Source organism: Ictalurus furcatus, chromosome 22 (assembly GCF_023375685.1).
Source record: "Ictalurus furcatus strain D&B chromosome 22, Billie_1.0, whole genome shotgun sequence".
Taxonomy (NCBI): Eukaryota; Metazoa; Chordata; class Actinopteri; order Siluriformes; family Ictaluridae; genus Ictalurus; species Ictalurus furcatus.
The window spans coordinates 5,899,979-5,919,029 of NC_071276.1; the positions used below are offsets into that span (position 1 = coordinate 5,899,979).

The following is a 19,051-nucleotide window of genomic DNA, read 5'->3' on the forward strand; positions in this document are numbered from 1 at the left end:
TGAGGGAGCGAGGGAGGGAGTGAGTGAGTGAGGGAGTGAGGGAGGGAGTGAGTGAGTGAGGGAGGGAGGGAGTGAGGGAGTGAGGGAGGGAGTGAGTGAGGGAGTGAGTGAGTGAGCGAGGGAGGGAGTGAGGGAGTGAGGGAGGGAGTGAGTGAGGGAGGGAGGGAGGGAGTGAGGGAGGGAGTGAGTTAGGGAGTGAGTTAGGGAGTGAGTGAGTGAGTGAGTGAGGGAGGGAGTGAGTGAGTGAGGGAGGGAGGGAGTGAGGGAGTGAGGGAGGGAGTGAGTTAGGGAGTGAGGGAGTGAGTGAGTGAGGGAGGGAGTGAGGGAGTGAGGGAGGGAGTGAGTTAGGGAGTGAGTGAGTGAGCGAGGGAGGGAGTGAGGGAGTGAGGGAGGGAGTGAGTGAGGGAGGGAGTGAGGGAGGGAGTGAGTTAGGGAGTGAGTTAGGGAGTGAGTTAGGGAGTGAGGGAGGGAGGGAGTGAGTGAGTGAGGGAGGGAGGGAGTGAGGGAGTGAGGGAGGGAGTGAGTTAGGGAGTGAGGGAGTGAGTGAGTGAGGGAGGGAGTGAGGGAGGGAGTGAGTTAGGGAGTGAGGGAGTGAGTGAGTGAGTGAGTGAGGGAGGGAGGGAGTGAGGGAGTGAGGGAGGGAGTGAGTTAGGGAGTGAGGGAGTGAGTGAGTGAGTGAGGGAGGGAGGGAGGGAGTGAGAGAGTGCATTTATTTGTGAGGTTTTTTTAAATGATTATTAAGGTTATGTGTTTTCAAGACTTATCTGGAGCCTCGTTGTTTCTTTAAAATTGAGGAAATGTTTTAGCCATAAACTTTTCCCTTTGAGATGATTTAACAGGAAAATAATAGCATGTTCTTGTGCTTTAGAAAGACTAACGCTGTTTGTCAGACAGGATCAAGAACTGTGCTTATTAAGGAATATGACACAAATCATTAATTGATGTGTACAAGCTCGTAAATGTTTTACAATACCATCTCTAATCTCCATGTAGAGCTGGCCCGAGAACTCCAATTCAATGTGGATGAAATTAATAGGATTCGCGTGGAGAACCCCAATTCACTCCTGGAACAGAGTTCAACACTGCTCAATTTGTGGATTAGCCGTGAAGGCAAGAGGGCCCAAAGTAAGTGCTTCATCAGCTGTGAATAGCAGGCTTAACGCCTGAAGTCCTTTCGTCATCCAGGTGACTTGGAAATGATTCCAACTATTACAGTCATCTGAGCTGCTTCATCAGGTGTATTAATGGTGAACATTCCCTGAAATTCCGTTGAAAATTGAGTCCAACTACAACGTCATGGTGTAATTTCTCAGCTGCACTCTACAGTATATCTAGTAGACAAGGAACAGTCTTTTGAGTATATCAAAGAACAAAAGCAGAATGAATGAATGAATGAATGAATTTCCCAGTTGCAGTAGGACTTTCCTGTAATGACTGGCGAAATGTCTTACTGCTAAACTGGCTCGCTGTTCTCTGGCCCGTGGTATATTCGCCAACCATATTGCAATTACAGTGCTGCACTGTACAATGAGATTAAATAGCCCATTTATCCCTTATATAAATATAATATCCCGGGTCTTGTGATATTGAAAAAAAAGATGATATTTGCTCATATTTAGCCTTTTTACTCTGGATGTGAATTATGGATAAGATCTGCAGTTCTTTCTGCCCTGGTACTCTGCCCTGCTACAGTGGAGAGCCTGTTCATGGCACTGAAGAACATTGACCGAATGGACATTGTGAACATGCTGGAAGGTCACCAGGGTAACCAGGAACAAGAAAGGCGCAGACACAATGACCGAGACCACCTCTCTCTTGGCATATCAAATGGTAAGAGATTCTTCAGTGCCTTGACCCTCCATAATTCCCCTTCCCCTGCCCCATGTGAGTCCTTTTACCCCAAAGCCAGGCTTCTCCTCACCTCCAGCTAACAGCTACAGCCATTCCCTGTGTTCTAACCACTTTATCCTTGATAATGCAGCTTAGAACATTTACATCATTAATTCTGCTGTCACCAGGACCAGGGCTAAGGACATCCCTACAAACCTGCTTACAGCTTTCTTAATCTGTCTGATGCTAATCAAATTTCATGGCCATTATTAAGTGTGTATGGCTATATACAGTATGTTCTCTCAAATAATTAAGGACATAATAACTATGCTTCACACCTGGTGAATTAGAGTATAAGAGGTGTTTTGCGTCAGAGACGACTGTCCCAGGGATTAGTAAATTACTTGTTGCTATGCCCACTCTTTTCTAGTAAACAGAAATGACCATATAAATCATGACCAGCAGTTACGCATACTGTTTTCTTCACTGTCTCTTCATGTGCGTTCAGAGTTGCATAATGCTGGCTGTCATGATTTAGCCTGCCACATGTTTGTTTGCTCATTATTATGGCATGACCATGATTTAAAATGCAGAAGTTACGTAAGTCAGACAACCAAGATCTCAGATCTGTTAAAGCGTTGGAACAAGTGGTTTAAGGCCACGTGTTAGAAATGTCAATTAGACCACTTAATGCTTTTCATGCTAATACAAATGCTAATATAAAGTATGGTGCAAAGAAAAAAAATAAGATATCGTGTAAGGGTTGGATCTTCATGTTACCTAGTTTCGAAACACCAATGAGTAGATTTTTGCGTGCATGTATATACAGTATAATCTCCTTGTTTTGTCACAGTAGTAGCTCTTTACTTTATTACAACTCTTAGTTACTTCTGGTTTCTTCGTTTGCAATAAGCTGCCCTTGTAAGAGAAATAGCAAAGCAAGCTATTTGGTTCCAAAACTCTCGGTACAGTATTGCAGTTGCATACAAATAGCTTGTGTTGGAAAAATCGCACACTGAAAGACAAGATTTTGCTTTGGAGAAATTAAACACAATCGGTAATCAATAACAATACAACCTGGCACACCAGTTAAAGGCATACCACAAGTCCAAACAATGTGTCATCCCTCTTCCCTTTGACCCCTCTCTTTGTGATCACTGGACATATCATCTGCAGCCTAGCCTCTTCCTCCTCCACCTCCTCCTCCTCCTCCTCCTCCTCCACAACTCTCTGACCTTTGACCTCATACAGACATCATGTTGACCTCTGGCCCTCACCTCTTTATCCTTAAGGCCTGCATTTTTGCCTATTCCTTTCCCACAAAAACACACCACCAATCTTACTTGGTTTTTTTTTTCCTGTGATCAAAATTCCCTTCTCATTAGCTGTACACTCAGTGTCCCCTGCAGGAGGGAGGTGTTTCTGACCCTGTCACCTTCTGTGTCTGTCTCCTGTTCTCTCTCTCTCTCTCTCTCTCTCTTTCTCTCTGTCGTCTTCTCCTGTCCTCCCTCTTTCTATTTTCCTGTTCTGTTCCTTTCCACCTACACACCCCCTGCTCTCCTCTCTTCTTTCCCTGATGCCTGTATGCATGCACTTGAGGCCCATTGCTGTTTTGACTTCATCACTACTTGTGCATGTAGAGGTTGAATGCCGATCTATGGAGTTTTTGTATTATTTTTGAAGGGCTTTGCCTGGGGACTTAACGACACATTTAGCATACTCGTACTCCAACATGACTGACTGACACTCATAAGGCATATTTAAATCCTGTATGTAGGCCCTCAGACAGATGGCAAATTAAAGGGAAGACCTGAATTCCGAGTGCAGAAACATAATGAATGCATAATGAATGCTTCAAGACAACTGTGCGTTACGATACAATTAATCCATTAATGTAATACCGTGCTTAGTGGCATGTATCAAGTGCTCTAAAAGCCCAGCTGACCGTGAATTTGGATCAACATGGCACGAGACATTGAAAGAGTCACAGCTGTCTGTGTTTCAATAGGAACAGCGACTAGAGTGATATGTTCATTTAGATCTATGAGAAAGATATCAGTAAATAGAGCTGGAAATCAAAATTTGTGCATTCAGTTGCCATGACGCCATGGTATTAGTGTAATATGTAGTTACATTTACACTAATACCATGACGTCATAGCAACTTTGTTTTGAGTTCAGAACAGAACATCTTTTCTTCAGGTTTCTGAGAATGTAAATGCGGAAGACGATCAGACTCAGTAAAAACCCATCAGACACTTTCTGTTGTTTTGTTTTTTTCCCTTTAATTTGTCACCTGTCTGACTGGTTTTCAGTGGAGCAGTGATTGCTGTGTAGTCTATGGAGACATGTACACAGTGTTGTATCCTCATCAAAACTGCTCTTTGTGTCCTCTGTATGTGTTTGTTCCTAAATGCACATGAGAATGCCCTTCAAATAATCTGCACTTTGGCATGCTGTATGTTTTGCATGTAGGGCTGAGTTGAGTTCGCCCAGCATGGCATGCAGCATAGAGGCTCAGCGCCTTTCCACTTCTCCTGTTACTGCATTTAGATGAGAAAGTTAAACGCTTTTTAGTCACTGTACTGTACTGTACTGTTTCTTGTTTGTCCTTTATCTGTGACTTGTGCATCACCTAAGCCTTAATTATATCCTTTTCTGTTTCCGTGTCAGTAATAAATCTCTGTTATTTTAAAACCATGGCTACTCCATTAGCCGTTTGTTTTTGTTTGCATTAGTAAGTGTCTGTTCGAGATACATATATGTGTGTATGTCTGCGCTCAGCAATGAACCTTCCTGAGTGTTTGTGGTTCTGTGGCTATGTTTTAACGGATTCCAAACGATTTATGTTGCTTTGTGTTTGTGTCTTTATCTGTCTGTGTGTATATCTCTGTTCATGCACAAGAAGCCCAAGTGTCCTCACTGTCACTACAGCCCTACATATGACGTTACACAACATTTATTACACGTTATTATATTGCTGCTCATGCTCATGTTTGTTCGATTGCCTCAACATTACTTTTCTACAACCACTATACGCTACATCAGTGTTGTAGGAATATTTATAAAATTAAAAAAAAAATCTAAATTTCCTAAAAACAATTGTTATTTGGGGTACAATCTAGCTGACTAACAGGCGCATACAGCACACAAACACATCCCATACAGTATGGTAGTGTCTCTGGAGTGAGAATGTAGTCAGCTGGTGTCACTGATATCCCCTGCAGACTCAGCATATTCCTAACTACCAACTGCATTACACTCGTGTACTGCTTTCAGATACTAAGGGACAAAAATACAGTCGTCCACCTCACAACGTACCAACCCCCTCCCACCCCAAACCCCTCCACATGCACAGACATACAAACAAACACACATTCGCTTTTACAAATAAAATTCCTTCCATCCCCTTCACTATTTGCTACCTTCTTGTTGTCTATTTTTTTCAAGCCTACTATACCAGCTCTCAATGCCTTCTATTTGTTATTAGAAATATTACCATTGTAGGGATCACACTGAATTTGAAAACAATAAACAGAAAGTATTTGGACTTTGGATAAAACAGTAAAAACATAGACATATTAAGTATTCTACAGTTTATTTAGCATTTAATACTTCTGAACGGAAATACACTATGAACCTTGTGCAATTCTATTTCAACATTAGGGTTTTTACGTGGTAAATAATCCATGACAGTTTTTAATGCCAATATCACACCAATCATGCTGCCTTTTATGGCTTAATCATAAATAAAAGGCCACTTTTTGGGTTAATGTTTTATTCTCTTTCACCGTTTATCATAACACAGAATAAAAGTAACTGTGCTTAGACATTTAGGCCACGTGAGGAAGTGTATTCTTCCACTGAATTCACATTCCAGGGCCATGTGGTAAATGAAACCTTGTGTTGTGTATTGGACAAAGTTTTTTTATCAGTGCAAGGCTGTAAAACAGGTCGGGGGTTACGGACTGGTCAAACAGCTTTTTTCAGGATAATAACATTGTGTCGCCCAATATACAAAATGCCCTATGTGCTTGTTTAACTATTTTAGGATGTGTCTCTTTGTATTGTGAAGACTTGAGCAGAGTTTTACGACTTCATTATCTGCTATAGTGCAGCTCAATTCAGTGCAGGTAAAGTCAAAAAATATGGATGCCATAATAGATGTTTATCTATCATATGTATTTCAATGTAAATATCATATCCATGTGTTTCATGTTGCTTATTTAATGTATTATCAAATGTCAAATGAGGATGACTTCAATGATAAAGTCTAGCAAATAGCTATATCGGTTTTGATTTTCCTTTTTTGCATTTTTTCGGTTTGTTGATGGTCGGGGGCTTTTTTTCTTTTAACCATTAGTTGCTCTTTGCCATCAGAGTTGGAGCATTGGAGCATCCTTTGTTAAAAAAAAAAATGGTTACCAAAATAAAAATTGTTATTTTCCTAAAATTGTCACCTTATATACATATCTATAAGTTATATACAGTTTTAACATGTTGTGAGGGAACATGTAAACCTGAGTATATGATTGCTTGCATGCATGCTCTGCAGCTTGACATTAATTACGAATAATATGACTTAAGCGCATGACAGCATTATGCACGTATGTCTATGAGCAGGTGGTGTGTCCCAGATCTTAAAGGTCTGTAGGGGTGTCTTTGCTTCCTGGTTGCTAACAGACAAAAATGAATCCTCTGCCCTTTTCTCTGGTGGCAGTAACCTGTAAAGTGTCAGACAGCGGAACAGCCTCAGTATTTATTAGATAATAACTTGTGTATTGGACGCTGTCCCCTCCGCTGCCTGTACTCCTGCTGTTGGGCTGGTATGGCTTGCAAGAAATTTCCCATCCCATCCTTCCCTCCCACGACTCCAGATTATCCTTACCTTTTTCCCCTTGTGACCCTTCCTACCCCACCCTTCCCTGGTTCAGAGCACACCCCTCCTAGGGTCCTAAGGAGGGGATAGGGTGGGGAGGCGCATGTCAGTGTGCCTCTCTCTTTGTCACTCCAGGTTATGGACTGGTGGTTCAGGACGTGTTGGTCTCGCCAGCCTCCGGGCAGCACAGCCTGGCCTCACCAATGGGGCTTGAGCCCTACTGGCAGGAAGTGTCTAGCATGGATGGTGCTCCCATAGCCACCACTGAAGAAGATACACTTATGGAGATGTCCGAGGTACAAGTGTGGCCATCAGGCAAAAGCCCATGTCTGGTGGCCGTGGAGGACTCCTCACTTGAGTGTAGCAACGCTGAGGACTCAGAGGGGCTATCCTACGGGAGTATGGGCAGACCAGGCAGTGCCACACCAGGTACAGGACACGGCCACATTGGGTTGAGCGGGTCCATCGAGCTGCTGGAGGACCAGTCCATTGGGGCAGACTCGGAACACAGCACCACCACTCCTGGAACAGGGGTCAACATCAATGGACTGGACGTAGGTCAAGGGTTGGAGACGGATGAGAAGGCAGTGGAGGTTGCGGTTGGTGCAGGCAGGAATGTTTCAGAAGGAGACATTGGAGGTTTGGGAGTAAGAGATGACACAGGCTTAGTGGAAGGCTTGTCTGTCATTGCAGGACAACAGAGGGTTTACGCTCGAATGTGTGAGTCTCCTGGGCTTAGCCGAGTGGCTGATCGCAACGGTGACAGGTGAGTTGGCACCGGTATAGATTTTTGATATCTTTTTTTTGTTTACTTTCTGTTATTATTGAAACAGCTTACATGTTGGGACACTTCCAAGCTGACATTGTCCTTTCAACAATTCCTTTGCTTAGCAAAAGAGAAAAAGGAAAATGACTAGAAAAAAATAACTGAATAATGATTAGAACAATTTTAAACTTCAAATTAGATTATCTAGATATTCACCCAAACAAAAGATCTTTTATCATTTCTTCTATTAATTATTTCTTTTCCCTCTCAGGTCAAGTGCTGGTTCTTTCCTGTCCTACCTCCAAGACCAGACTGGCCCTGGATGGCATCCCATCCCAGATCCCACTCAGAGCTGGGCAGGAACCTCACAGCCAGCCAATTTCAGACAGGCCAAGGAGTCCATGATGTCATCAGTGAAGGCAGCGGTGGATGGAGATTTGAGCCAGTCCCAACTGTCCCAGGAAGCTTTGCTCCAACCGGTACGAGACATGGGGCACTCAGAGATCCTACGCGGGCATTTTTGGGGAACCCAGCCTTTTGAGAAGGGCCTAGGCTTCCCCCACAGAGTACCTGACCTTCGAGGATGGGAAGATATGCGCCTCAGAGGACAAGTAAGAGCTGGGGATTTGTTGGGAAGGGACACTCACATGAGATAATAGGGTTTTGCAGAGCTTACCAGTATGTTGTGATGCAGGCACTCAAATTCAAAAGTGACACATCCATGAAGAGATTTGGTAGCTCATTTGAAGTTTTTGGGTTTAGATAGATCAGAAAGTCTTTCCAAGGATGAAGAGAATATTATGTTGTGCTACATTACTTGAGGCGGTAAGTGATATTGCACTCCACTGGACAGTAGAGCATATAGCACCTGGAGACCTGTTTTGAATTGTTGGGATTGATGCTTTTGTTCGGTACCGGTTTGAAGTTGAGGTGTAGCTAGTGTAATGCTGCGTTTGTGGTGCTTTGTAATTGGTCCTTTGCAAGTTGTAATAACGTCGTTCCCACCTCGGCATGTTCGACATGCAACCTGGGGGGAAAAAACCCATAGAAAAACCCACAAAAGCATGTTTTTTTTTTTTTTTTTGCTCCGTCAAAGCATGTAAACCTCATAAACAGCTATTTTAACCGCACTTTTACAGTTCCAGACCTGAGTGGCTATTGGTACTGTTCTACTGTAGTGAACTTCAAACAGTCGTGTAACATTTTGGACTGAAATTGCAGTACAGCGACAACACTGGGTAATGGCGAGTAGCGTTATCAATAAGCCAGCCTCGTTTGAATAATGAGCCTAACGTTTCAATTGTTGGATTTTTTTCGTAAAATAAACCTGTACTAAGGGAGTCAGCGGAAAATATTTTACAGTTAAAGAGATCCATGACTGCAAAACATTTGAGAACGTTTTGTTTTTTTTTGCTCTTTTCTTAAAAACATAAACATTTATAGCTGATTGTTCACCCAACCACTCATGCATGTACACACACACACACACACACACACACACACACACACACACAGAGAGAGAGAGAGAGACAACCCAAGAAGGACACAAGCAGTTGGTGCCAGATATAGCACCTGTCGTTTTTCCCCTCTCTCACCCTCACTATGGCCACTGCTGCTACTTTTGCTGTTGGGGGAGGGATTACATAAGATATATTTGGATTTGAATAAATGGACAATAAGGTCATTGACTACAGTTGCATCCAAAGAGTGGATAAATCTTTTCTCATCGATTATGGTAATTCAGCATGAGGTTAACACTGCGAATAGTCAGAGCAAAGTCAAACGTGTTATAATGCACTGCATTGACCTTGTCATAACTGGCTTTGCTTCAACCATGTCTAAAGACTGAATTTGATGTTTGTCATTAGTCAAGAGTCAGTAAATTTGATATATACATGTTATTCCTGTGTATGTCCTATACATGCTAACAGTTTAACTGGGCCATTCAGACATGGTATTAAAAGTGTGACTGCTGTAGATCACATGTGCAACAGGAGACAGGGAGTTGGGTGTTTTTGGTAGAGAGAGAGAGAGAGAGAGAGAGAGAGAGAGAGAGAGCATTTGTTCATTATAGGTTAGACACTTCCCACCACCCAGCTGAGGGAATTCAGAGGAAGAGAGGGGGGCATTAGACCACTGGGAGGGAGAGAGGGAATGGACTCTGACAAATGACCACCGTAGCTCTTCAGATAAGAACGGTAATGAGGAAACGGAAAAGTTAATCAAATCCTGTGGCATCTCTGGGGTCGGAAGCAGTGTGACTTCAGCAGCTACACGTGTATCTGGCCGCGCTTGTGCGAGACGTGATGTGGACTTTAGTTACAGAGCTGTTCTTCAGCTTTGTGGTGCTGGCGTTCCTGGTGCTCAGCTGCCAGAGTGTGTTGCACATTGCGAGTGGCACCGTGAGATCCGTGCTCACTTACATTCACACGCAGCTCGACCGGGAGTTGGGGGAGGATGAGAGCATGTCAGACCAAGAGCAGAATGTCACCACTCGAGTGGTGCGCCGCAGAGTTATTCTGAAGGTATCCCAGAATGTGTGCAGGGGGGGATGTGAAGGGGGGAGCTTGTTTTCTATTCTAAAGGAAATACAGAGCTTAATTGGAACAGTAAATGTGGAAAAGTTGTAAACATCTCATACAGTAACATTAGCAACATTTCTAGTCGCTAGTGCAGTTACAATGACGTTTAATAGAAACAAGATAAACGCTGTCAAAAATAAGTGATAAAGATCCGGTTTTTCTATTAGCTCGTAAAAACAAATGAGCAAGAGCTTCTTTTCTCACTCACCATTTCCCAGCGATGTTCGATGTCATATTAATGAGAAGTCCAGCGTAGAATTAGAGGAGACAATAAACACTGGACTACTCAGAGTTATGGCATGCTTTATGAAGCATTAGAAGCGGAATGTTTGAGCAGAGTGTACGGATGAGGAGATGAGAGAGCTGGACATACTGAAAGACTAAAGTGCTGCTGCATCACTCTTGATCGAGGAGAGTGCATTGTAGGACTTCATGCACTGTAGGAAACCGCTTCCCAAAGTGAAAACAGACCAACATCTTCATAAAATAATGTTGAGCAAAAGTGTCAACTCAAGCCCCATTCTCTCCAGGAGTGTTGTGTCAGGTGTCGTGTTTTTGTTTTGTTTTTAAGCCATTTTTTTCTTTCATGGCAAATGTTTACTGTTCCAATGATGTGACTATGACTCGGCGATTTTATCAAACAAGCACGATACACAGTTACAAATGACCAAAAAATGGTGTATACAGTGAGACACTCACTGTAGTGTGTTTGTAGTCTTTGATGTGTAATGGCTTTTGCATGTTCATTATATTCTATTCATCTTGAAATGACATGACTCATCAGCTGAGCTACCTTGAGCAAGACAGCGTTGCATTTGGCCGATACACTTGCTTGGAAATCGAAACATTCAGTAGCTTTTCTCTCTGTTCTGATCTACTTCCCAAGGCTTTTGCTTTTTTTTTATGATTTCTTTAGGCTTTTCTCACTGCTTTTATGCTGTCATATATTACATAGGGTGATGAAGCTGTGGATCTTCCTGGAGAGCAAGTGAGTGAGGAGCAGTTTACAGATGAGCATGGCAACATCGTCACCAAAAAGGTCAGCTTTCCCATCCTACTGCCTCTTGCTTGCAGCAAAGTCACTTCAACATTCATTCAATTCAAATGAAATAATCATCCTGAACAGCTGTGACAAAATGATTAGTGCAGTTATAATCATTCTGTTCACTGTTACTCTATTCTGTTCATCAGTGATTGAGTGACAATTTCATTATGTCCAAATGTTGATGTGTCTTCTGAGTGGCTATAATTGCACATCTAATGCCTGGTCCACGCTAAAATATTTATAGACGCTTCAAATCTGAGCGATCCCAGTTACAGTGAGAGATTTTTGGCTCTGGAGCATGTATCACTCATCAAACCCTACAGTAAAAACTCCACGCACTTTCATATTACGCTCATGAGTTCTGATCCATGGTCCTGATTCGATCCAGCAGAATTTCTCAAGAACAAACATGGCTTCGGATCAAAGCAAGTACACAAGTGTTTTTTTCATGAGCAATATAAAGGTTGTGTTGTTGTTTTTTTTTTAGATCAGACAGTCTGCGTAACCCACATTACAGGATGCTGAGTCGTGCACTGAGCGAGTGGAATATTCACTATTTTAAATCAGGGTGGCCATGACTGGATTCTCAGCAGATTAGAACGGTTAAGATTGGATTTTCCACACCACACACCACATGATCATCTGGGAAGCTCTTTTAAGACCAGCCTAAAATCGTGACCTGTCATCTCAGTTATTCTGTAGTGTGGCACAGGCATTAGACAGCCTCGCAAAGTAGGGCTGGCACTGTGTAGAACATTGTCTTGCATTTGCCTCGTTCACGTTGCAACTGTTTGTCCGATCAAATATTGCAACAATCGAGAACGATGAAGAGAGCATATGCTGAGAGCACTATCGCAACGCAGCACTCGGGTTCATTTTCACTTCCACTTTTCATAGTGCAGGTGTAATGAGAAAGAGAGAGTGGTAAAGTAGAGAACGGGAGTACTCTTGAGGCATTGGAGAAACGATTCTTTTTAAATGATTTGAAAGTTAGCAAGAAAGGAACTGGCTAAAGTCCTCACATCCTCTTGATCACCACAAAACTCATTCCTATTTCCATTCCCTTATTTTCTTCAGTGAAAGCTTGCACCCAACACGTCTTCTCTCACACTTTTTTGTTCTTTTTTTAAAACTTTTGTTATGTTTGTTTTTCATTGTTTAATATTCATCTCATCTATTTTTCTTGTTTGCTCCCTTTTTTCCACTTTGACGCCATGGCTCTCGTCGGGTGGTGTAGGTCGTGAGGAAGGTGGTTCGGAGAGGAAAAGGTGAGGGTGAGGGTCAGGAGTACATTATAGATGGGCAGCAGGAAGCTGATGAGTTGGATGCTGACGCAGAGCAGTTCATGGGCTACGCCGTCCTTGGCCGGGAAAGCAAGGTGGGCTCCTGAGCAGGCCTGGATCTAGGCTTCCTATTATGGACTAAGCTTTACTGCCCTGTGTAGTACAGCGGGTGCTGTAGATTAGCTGGGCATGGTGAAAATTAGCGCACCAAATTTAGTCTTTATTTGATTTGAAAGGGAGCTTAACATTTTACGCTTTCAATGTTTAGGTCAGTTTATAAGTAAAGAATGTCCAAGTAAATACTAAATGCCCAAGTAAATGTAAGTCAGTGCTGTGTTGTTGTTTGTTTGTTTGTTTGTTTGTTTGTTTGTTTTTAATTACAGTGGCGAGCTATCTGAGGCGCTGTGTTATAAAACATACACATAGAAAACCCCTCATTATTACTTTTATTAAGACAGATATACACTCGCTGTCCACTTTATAAGGAACATCTGCACATGCACATGCAGTTTGCCAATCAGCCAATCATGTGGCAGCATGCAGTTACAAGAGCTGCAGTTTATGTTCAATGAAACTGTGATCTCTGTCACTTCTCTTACAAAATAATACAGGAGTGTATATATATTTTATATAGTAAATAAAAAAAACAATACAGGAACCCTGAAGGAATATTATGCAGATATCCTACAGGAGTTTCAGCTCATTGTCCTGTAGAAACACCTGCAGGAATTCTGTGAAGAAAAAAAAATTATATGCAGGAATTACATCCTCCGGGAATTACGTCCTGCGAGTCTATTTAAAACACGCACTTTGTGCAGGATAGATCTAAAATTCTGCAGGACATGGCGAGTGTTTGTATCCTGCAGGATATTAGCAAACATCGTGCAGAGAAATGAAACTCCTGCAATACTCCTGTTGGACTGCAGGCAGAAACATCTTGTTGATGAGATAGGTCAGATTAGAATGGCCAGACTGGTTTGAGTTCACAGGAAGGCTGTGGAATTCTTTACGTCTGTGGTGAGCAGAAAAGCATCTCAGAATGCACAACATGTAAAACCTTGATGTGGACAGGCTACAACAACAGAAGACCACATCAGGCTCCACTCCCGTTGGCCAAGAACCAGGATCTGAGGCTACTGTGGGTACAAACTCACCGAAGACTGAAGCAAAAAATGTTCTTCCAATATCCAGTTCTTCAGTTATGGTGACCCCATGCCCACTGTTCCTTCAAGTTCCTGAAGCTCTTGACCTGTATCTGCATGATGTGATGCATTGTGCTGCTGCCACATGATTGGCTGATCATTTAGTTGTGTGAATGTGCAGGTGTTCCTATTAAAGTGTACAGTGAGTGTATTTGTAATAAAAGGCTGATCTGACATGAAAGAAATACATTGCCTGTTATGTTACACTGTGTGGGTTTTGTGTTCCTTGGTTTTACAGTAGAACTATCAAATTAAAGCTAATTTGAAGGAAACATCATGTCTTTCCTGATAATTTATTAACAAAGCACGTGATAATCAACACGTTCCATTGAGGGTCCTTATGATTATGTTACAAACATTAGGTTTGTGGCTTAACACTGAAAGGACTACGGCCAGGTGGAGTTATTTAACGGTCTTGAAGTCATTAATATCCCTCATTAACAGACAATATTTAAACTCTAGCAACTAGATTGTATCTAGATTGTATGAAGGCTTCTCTCAATTCTGAGGCCTTTAACAAAAGCATTAAAATAGTTTTGTTAATATGACGGTTTCAGTTTCCCCAAACGTCCCAAACGCATCACGGTTATGTCTTCCCCAGCATGCAACGTGCCATTTATTATTTTTTTTCATCACCTCATTTTCGTTCTGTCCCAAAAGGAGGAACCAATCACAGTGAAGGTTCTTAACAAGAACATTTTCCAGTGGCACAATATCAGTTATCTAGTCAGAACGTGGATTCACGTACATTACGAGTAAATCTACAGGCAAGACTGTTACTTAATAATAATAATAATAATAATAATAAAGAAATCTGCCTCCAAAAAAGACAGTGAATCTGAGGTAATGACAAGCAGTGACCTGTTTTTGAAGTCTGTACATCATACATCATACCTGCTGTTTATCAATGGCGTTTGATTCTTGCTTCCTGGGAAATTATAACGGTTTTAGCTGGTTAATCTGTTCTGGTTCCTCTTTGTGGGTTTTATTTTCACTGTTTTCATGTATGCTTCATTAAAACTCTTCTTTCTGTAAACTATAAATGTGTTTGTCCTTCTGCGTACAGCACCTGTACACATTTCTGATGCTTCTCCTTTCTGTCTCTCCTATTCCCATGTCTCTCTCCCCCACACTGTCCATCTCACTATGGACCGCACCATCTCTACATCTCTCACATATCCCTCCTTTCACCTTAACTGACCTTAACTCTTTTGGCTTCACCGCTGTTTCCCTCACTCCTCTCCCTCTTTCTCTTTCCAATTCTCCATCAACTCTCCATTCTGCTATTTATGCCACTTTTCCTTGACCCTCGCACTTTCTGGACTGTCCCATCTGCTGCTGTTGCTGTGCTGTACTCCGCTGCTCGTCACCCCACCTTCTCCTCTTCCTCGCACTTGATAGCCGGATGTTGTGGATGTGAAGAAGGGAGGGTCTCAGATAGTGAAATGTGCCACTTTGCGGAGAGTAAAGCAGTGAGCGGCGCTCGTTCGGCCGTCCAGGTACAGGCTTACGGCATGCCACCGGCTCACTTAATCCTGCTAACCATGGGGATTAATTGGCATTTGAGTTCAACAGTCTATGATGAATGTGTTTTATACATTTGCATTATTAAAGTGGCTGAGAAACGACCTAAGCCTACATGACTTTGCAAATATCAGAATTGCTGACCCTTTCACACTATGATTTTAAATGCTTGTGTTGTCTGGACTTTTGGTGGATCGAGGTGAGTGCACGCTACACGATCGCTCGCAGAGGAGGCACACATATTACACAATCTTTCAGAAACTTTTTTGGTTTGTTTGTTCGTTTTGTGGATCGTCATTTCCACCAGCTGTCTCCGGACAGCTTGCATCATCAGGACTCAAACTCGCAGTCTCCCAACAGTAAGGTGAACGCGTTTCTGTTGTGCAGCTTGGGATCCAAAAATCCTGTTCAAATCTCGTTCAAATCAACCCAAAAGCTTCGATCATGTGATACTGTCACTATTTTGCATGAAAACAAAAGATTTAAAAAAAAAAAAAAAAAGAGAGAAACGTGAAAGAAATAGCGGTTGTGGGCAGGGAAGAGTGTCGGTTCTGCAGAGAGAACCAGGTGTATAGAGCAGACAACATAGATCATTTGTTTGTTTGTTTTTATTTTTGCCGTTCCTAACAGCACACTTGCCGTTCCGACCCACAACCGTGTGGGTAGGATAGTTGCCGAGCTCCAAAGAAGTAGTCCGTGACTGGAGCTGAAATCGTGTAGTGTGCACCTGACCACAAAGCTAAAGGCATAACACTTGAGCTTATGTGACTTTTAGTGAAAACTACAGAAACTAATGCTAATACTAAACTAATAGGGTTTTTTTTTTGTTTTTTTGTATTTCTTGAACAAGTCTTCATCTTTGGAATATAAAGGAATATAGGAAGGAATGGTCAGTGGTAGCTCAGTGGTTAAGATATTGGGTTACTGTTCAGAAGATCAACCCTCAGAACCACTAAGCTGCTACTGTTGGGCCCTTGAGTAAGGCCCTTAACCCTCAACTGCTCAGATGTATAAATGAGATAAATGTAAGTCGCTCTGGGCTTCTGCCAAATGCCGTAAAATGTGAACGTAAATATAACAGAGGAAATGTAAAAAGAGGAAAAGTTCAAATGCTTAATAAGAAGAAGAATAAGTGTTTTAGTAGCATTGTGGCTGCATGATTTAAAGGAGATAAGAGTGCACTATTGTCCACTGTTAATACACGGGTCTTTAAAGGTTTTAACCTGATTAACTACAAGAATAAAGAACACTTTTACTTTTAAAATGAGCCAGAAATACAGCGTTAGCAAGCAAGCACCTATATTCTTATCATCGGGACGATGCTGGGAGAATTATTGCAAAACGCACAACCGATGATACACAAATTATCCATCCATCCATCCATCTTCTACCGCTTATCCTTTTCAGGGTCACGGGGAACCTGGAGCCTATCCCAGGGAGCATCGGGCACAAGGCGGGGTACACCCTGGACAGGGTGCCAGTCCATCGCAGTGCACAATCACATACACACTCACACACCCATTCATACACTATGGATACTTTGGACATGCCAATTAACCTACCATGCACGTCTTTGGACTGGGGGAGGAAACCGGCGTACCCGGAGGAAACCCCCGCAGCACGGGGAGAACATGCAAACTCCGCACACACAGAGCCGCGGGAATCAAACCCCCGACCCTGGCGGTGTGAGGCAAACGTGCTAACCACTAAGCCACCGTGCGCCCGATACACAAACTAATTTTTGTTTAATCTGTACTTTCATTTTCCGTGTTCTTGTGTTCGGTGAATTTTAAACGACGGCAAACACCACACCTCCTCAAATACAATCCGAAAGTCCGAGAGCGCTAGTGAAAATGCTTTGAATTTGCATTCTTTTCTCATTTAATACAACAATTTTCATTACAAATTCTATTAGTGGCAACAACTGGAGTGTAACAAAAAGTAGAATCTTTGAAATATTAACATGAATTTCTGAGATTCTTAGTATTTGCCACGTCCCCATTTTGCTTTAATGACAAGTGTGCACTCGAGCCGGCACGGACCCCAGAAGTTTGTGTAAAACCTTACAGTGCATTTGAGATCAAATCCATCGGAGTGTTGTCTGAACACGCGCTTCAATAGAGAGATTAGGAAAATATGAGGAAAATCTGAGTTTTTGTTTAAATTAATTAACGTGGTCAGTATCATAAGCCTACATTTGCCTACATTTCAATAGGGACCTAGCAATTGTGCAGAATCCTGAATTTCAAATATTAAATGTTCAAGATATTGAACGTTTACTTTCTTTGTTTTACAAATTTTAAGTGAAAAAAAAATCCAGATTTCAATGTGGTCTCATACTTTTGGACCCCATTGTGTGTGTGTGTGTGTGTGTGTGTGTGTGTGTGTGTGTGTGAATCATGAGGAATAATGCTTAAGTTTATGCCTTTATCTGAAATTCTTTCTCTCTTCCTTCTAGGACTTGTCTGCCGCACCCAAACCTTCTCTCATAGACACATGATGAGCAACAAGAACTGCAAGAAAGTTGGAAAAACCAGGCAACGGACATCAGTGCCAATAAATGGCTTTTAGGCTTCTTTTTAAAGCAAACGTACAATGAGAACTAGGCTAAAAGCATGATTTCATATAAAAAAAATAAAAAAAATATTGAAACCTAGGAGAACAAAAAAAAAAAAAAAAAAGCATCCAAAAAGTGCTTCCTGTAATCCCTGTATCAGCATGCGAGAGTGCTGTCGCATGGCCTGCCTTTACATACACCACAGAAAGCAAAGGATTATGGGGCTCCTGGTGATACAAGGGGCGTGAAATGAGGGAAGCGTTTGTGGATATGGAACAGTATAACCGAACCCAGAGCTCAGCTCTGAACGCTGTATTTCAGATAAGTTGTGGTTAATAACATATATGCAAAAGCCGACACACATGTGTAGTCAAATGACGCAACGGTTCCCCCTAGAACTCTCACAGATTTTTGAGTCTTCCAATATATTACGTGTTATAGTTTAATCTACTTTCAATCATGATCTCACGACACACCAGTTTTTCTTCCAGCACTGGTTTTGTGCATACTGCTGTATACGCACTGAAATATTACACGTGTGTGTGTGTGTGTGTGTGTGTGCGTGTGTGTGTGTTATGTCTGTATGTGCGGTTTATGTTACAGCCCAAAACTGGAAGAGAAAAAAAACAACAACTAAATGTATGCAAAGATACTGCTGCTGATATACTTCTTTGCCCGTGCTTTTATTTAGTTTGATATAACAGACAGGATTAATAATCCTGTGTATAATCCTGTGTATAATCCGGTGTCTAAACATCAGTGTTATATCTGGATGGGTATGTTGTTTTTTACCTGTAATGCAGGCATGATTTCATTTCTTTCTTTTTCTTTCTTTCTTTTTTCGTCCACCATTGCTGTCTCGCCACTCATGGAGAAACATTAGGGCTTTTGGCCTTCAATAGATATTTATTTTTGGACACTGTATTGCTTCTTGTAACTGTCATCATAAATTGTGGTGGTTTTTTTTGTTTGTTTTTTTCAAGGAAATTTATGACTTAAGACTTACTGAGGCACTATTAACTGCTCATGGCATAGTGAATGTGACAGAATGCCAGCCATTACCATTGAGCGTACACACACACACACACACACACACACACACACACACTTTTGACTTTTACACTTGTAAAAAAAAAAAAAAAAGTGCAAATGTAGCAACCAAGTCTTCCATTTCAAATGATATCAGTAGCTCAGGTTTAGTTTTTGCTGTAAAAGATGCTGTGGCCTGTTATGAGGGATGGCGATATGAACGGAAACCTGAAAAACTAGACACCAGGCTGGGGTTAGTTTCTGCTTATTCTCCTTATTCATCGTTCATACTTCATTATTTAATGTGGCAACATTTTTATTTTTAGACTTGAATCTCTTTAAAGATTCTATCACC

At 41.9% G+C, this 19,051-nt stretch overlaps 1 protein-coding gene across 2 annotated transcripts in view; it reads left to right on the plus strand.

The window, feature by feature from the left end:
- Positions 1 to 18,631, plus strand: part of ank1a (ankyrin 1, erythrocytic a) — a 110,964-nt gene extending 92,333 nt beyond the window's left edge. Inside the window, exons 38-45 of one of the 2 annotated variants that reach the window (XM_053610541.1) lie at positions 994 to 1,125; positions 1,693 to 1,830; positions 6,844 to 7,474; positions 7,746 to 8,085; positions 11,012 to 11,095; positions 12,339 to 12,479; positions 14,988 to 15,085; positions 17,569 to 18,631. In XM_053610541.1, the coding sequence (XP_053466516.1) occupies positions 994 to 1,125; positions 1,693 to 1,830; positions 6,844 to 7,474; positions 7,746 to 8,085; positions 11,012 to 11,095; positions 12,339 to 12,479; positions 14,988 to 15,062 (1,541 nt within the window). In that variant the 3' untranslated portion in view covers positions 15,063 to 15,085; positions 17,569 to 18,631. Of the gene's footprint in view, positions 1 to 993; positions 1,126 to 1,692; positions 1,831 to 6,843; positions 7,475 to 7,745; positions 8,086 to 9,467; positions 10,000 to 11,011; positions 11,096 to 12,338; positions 12,480 to 14,987; positions 15,086 to 17,568 lie in introns of those variants that run through there. The other variant, XM_053610540.1, reaches the window with a different exon arrangement.
- Positions 18,632 to 19,051: the final 420 nt, after the last annotated feature.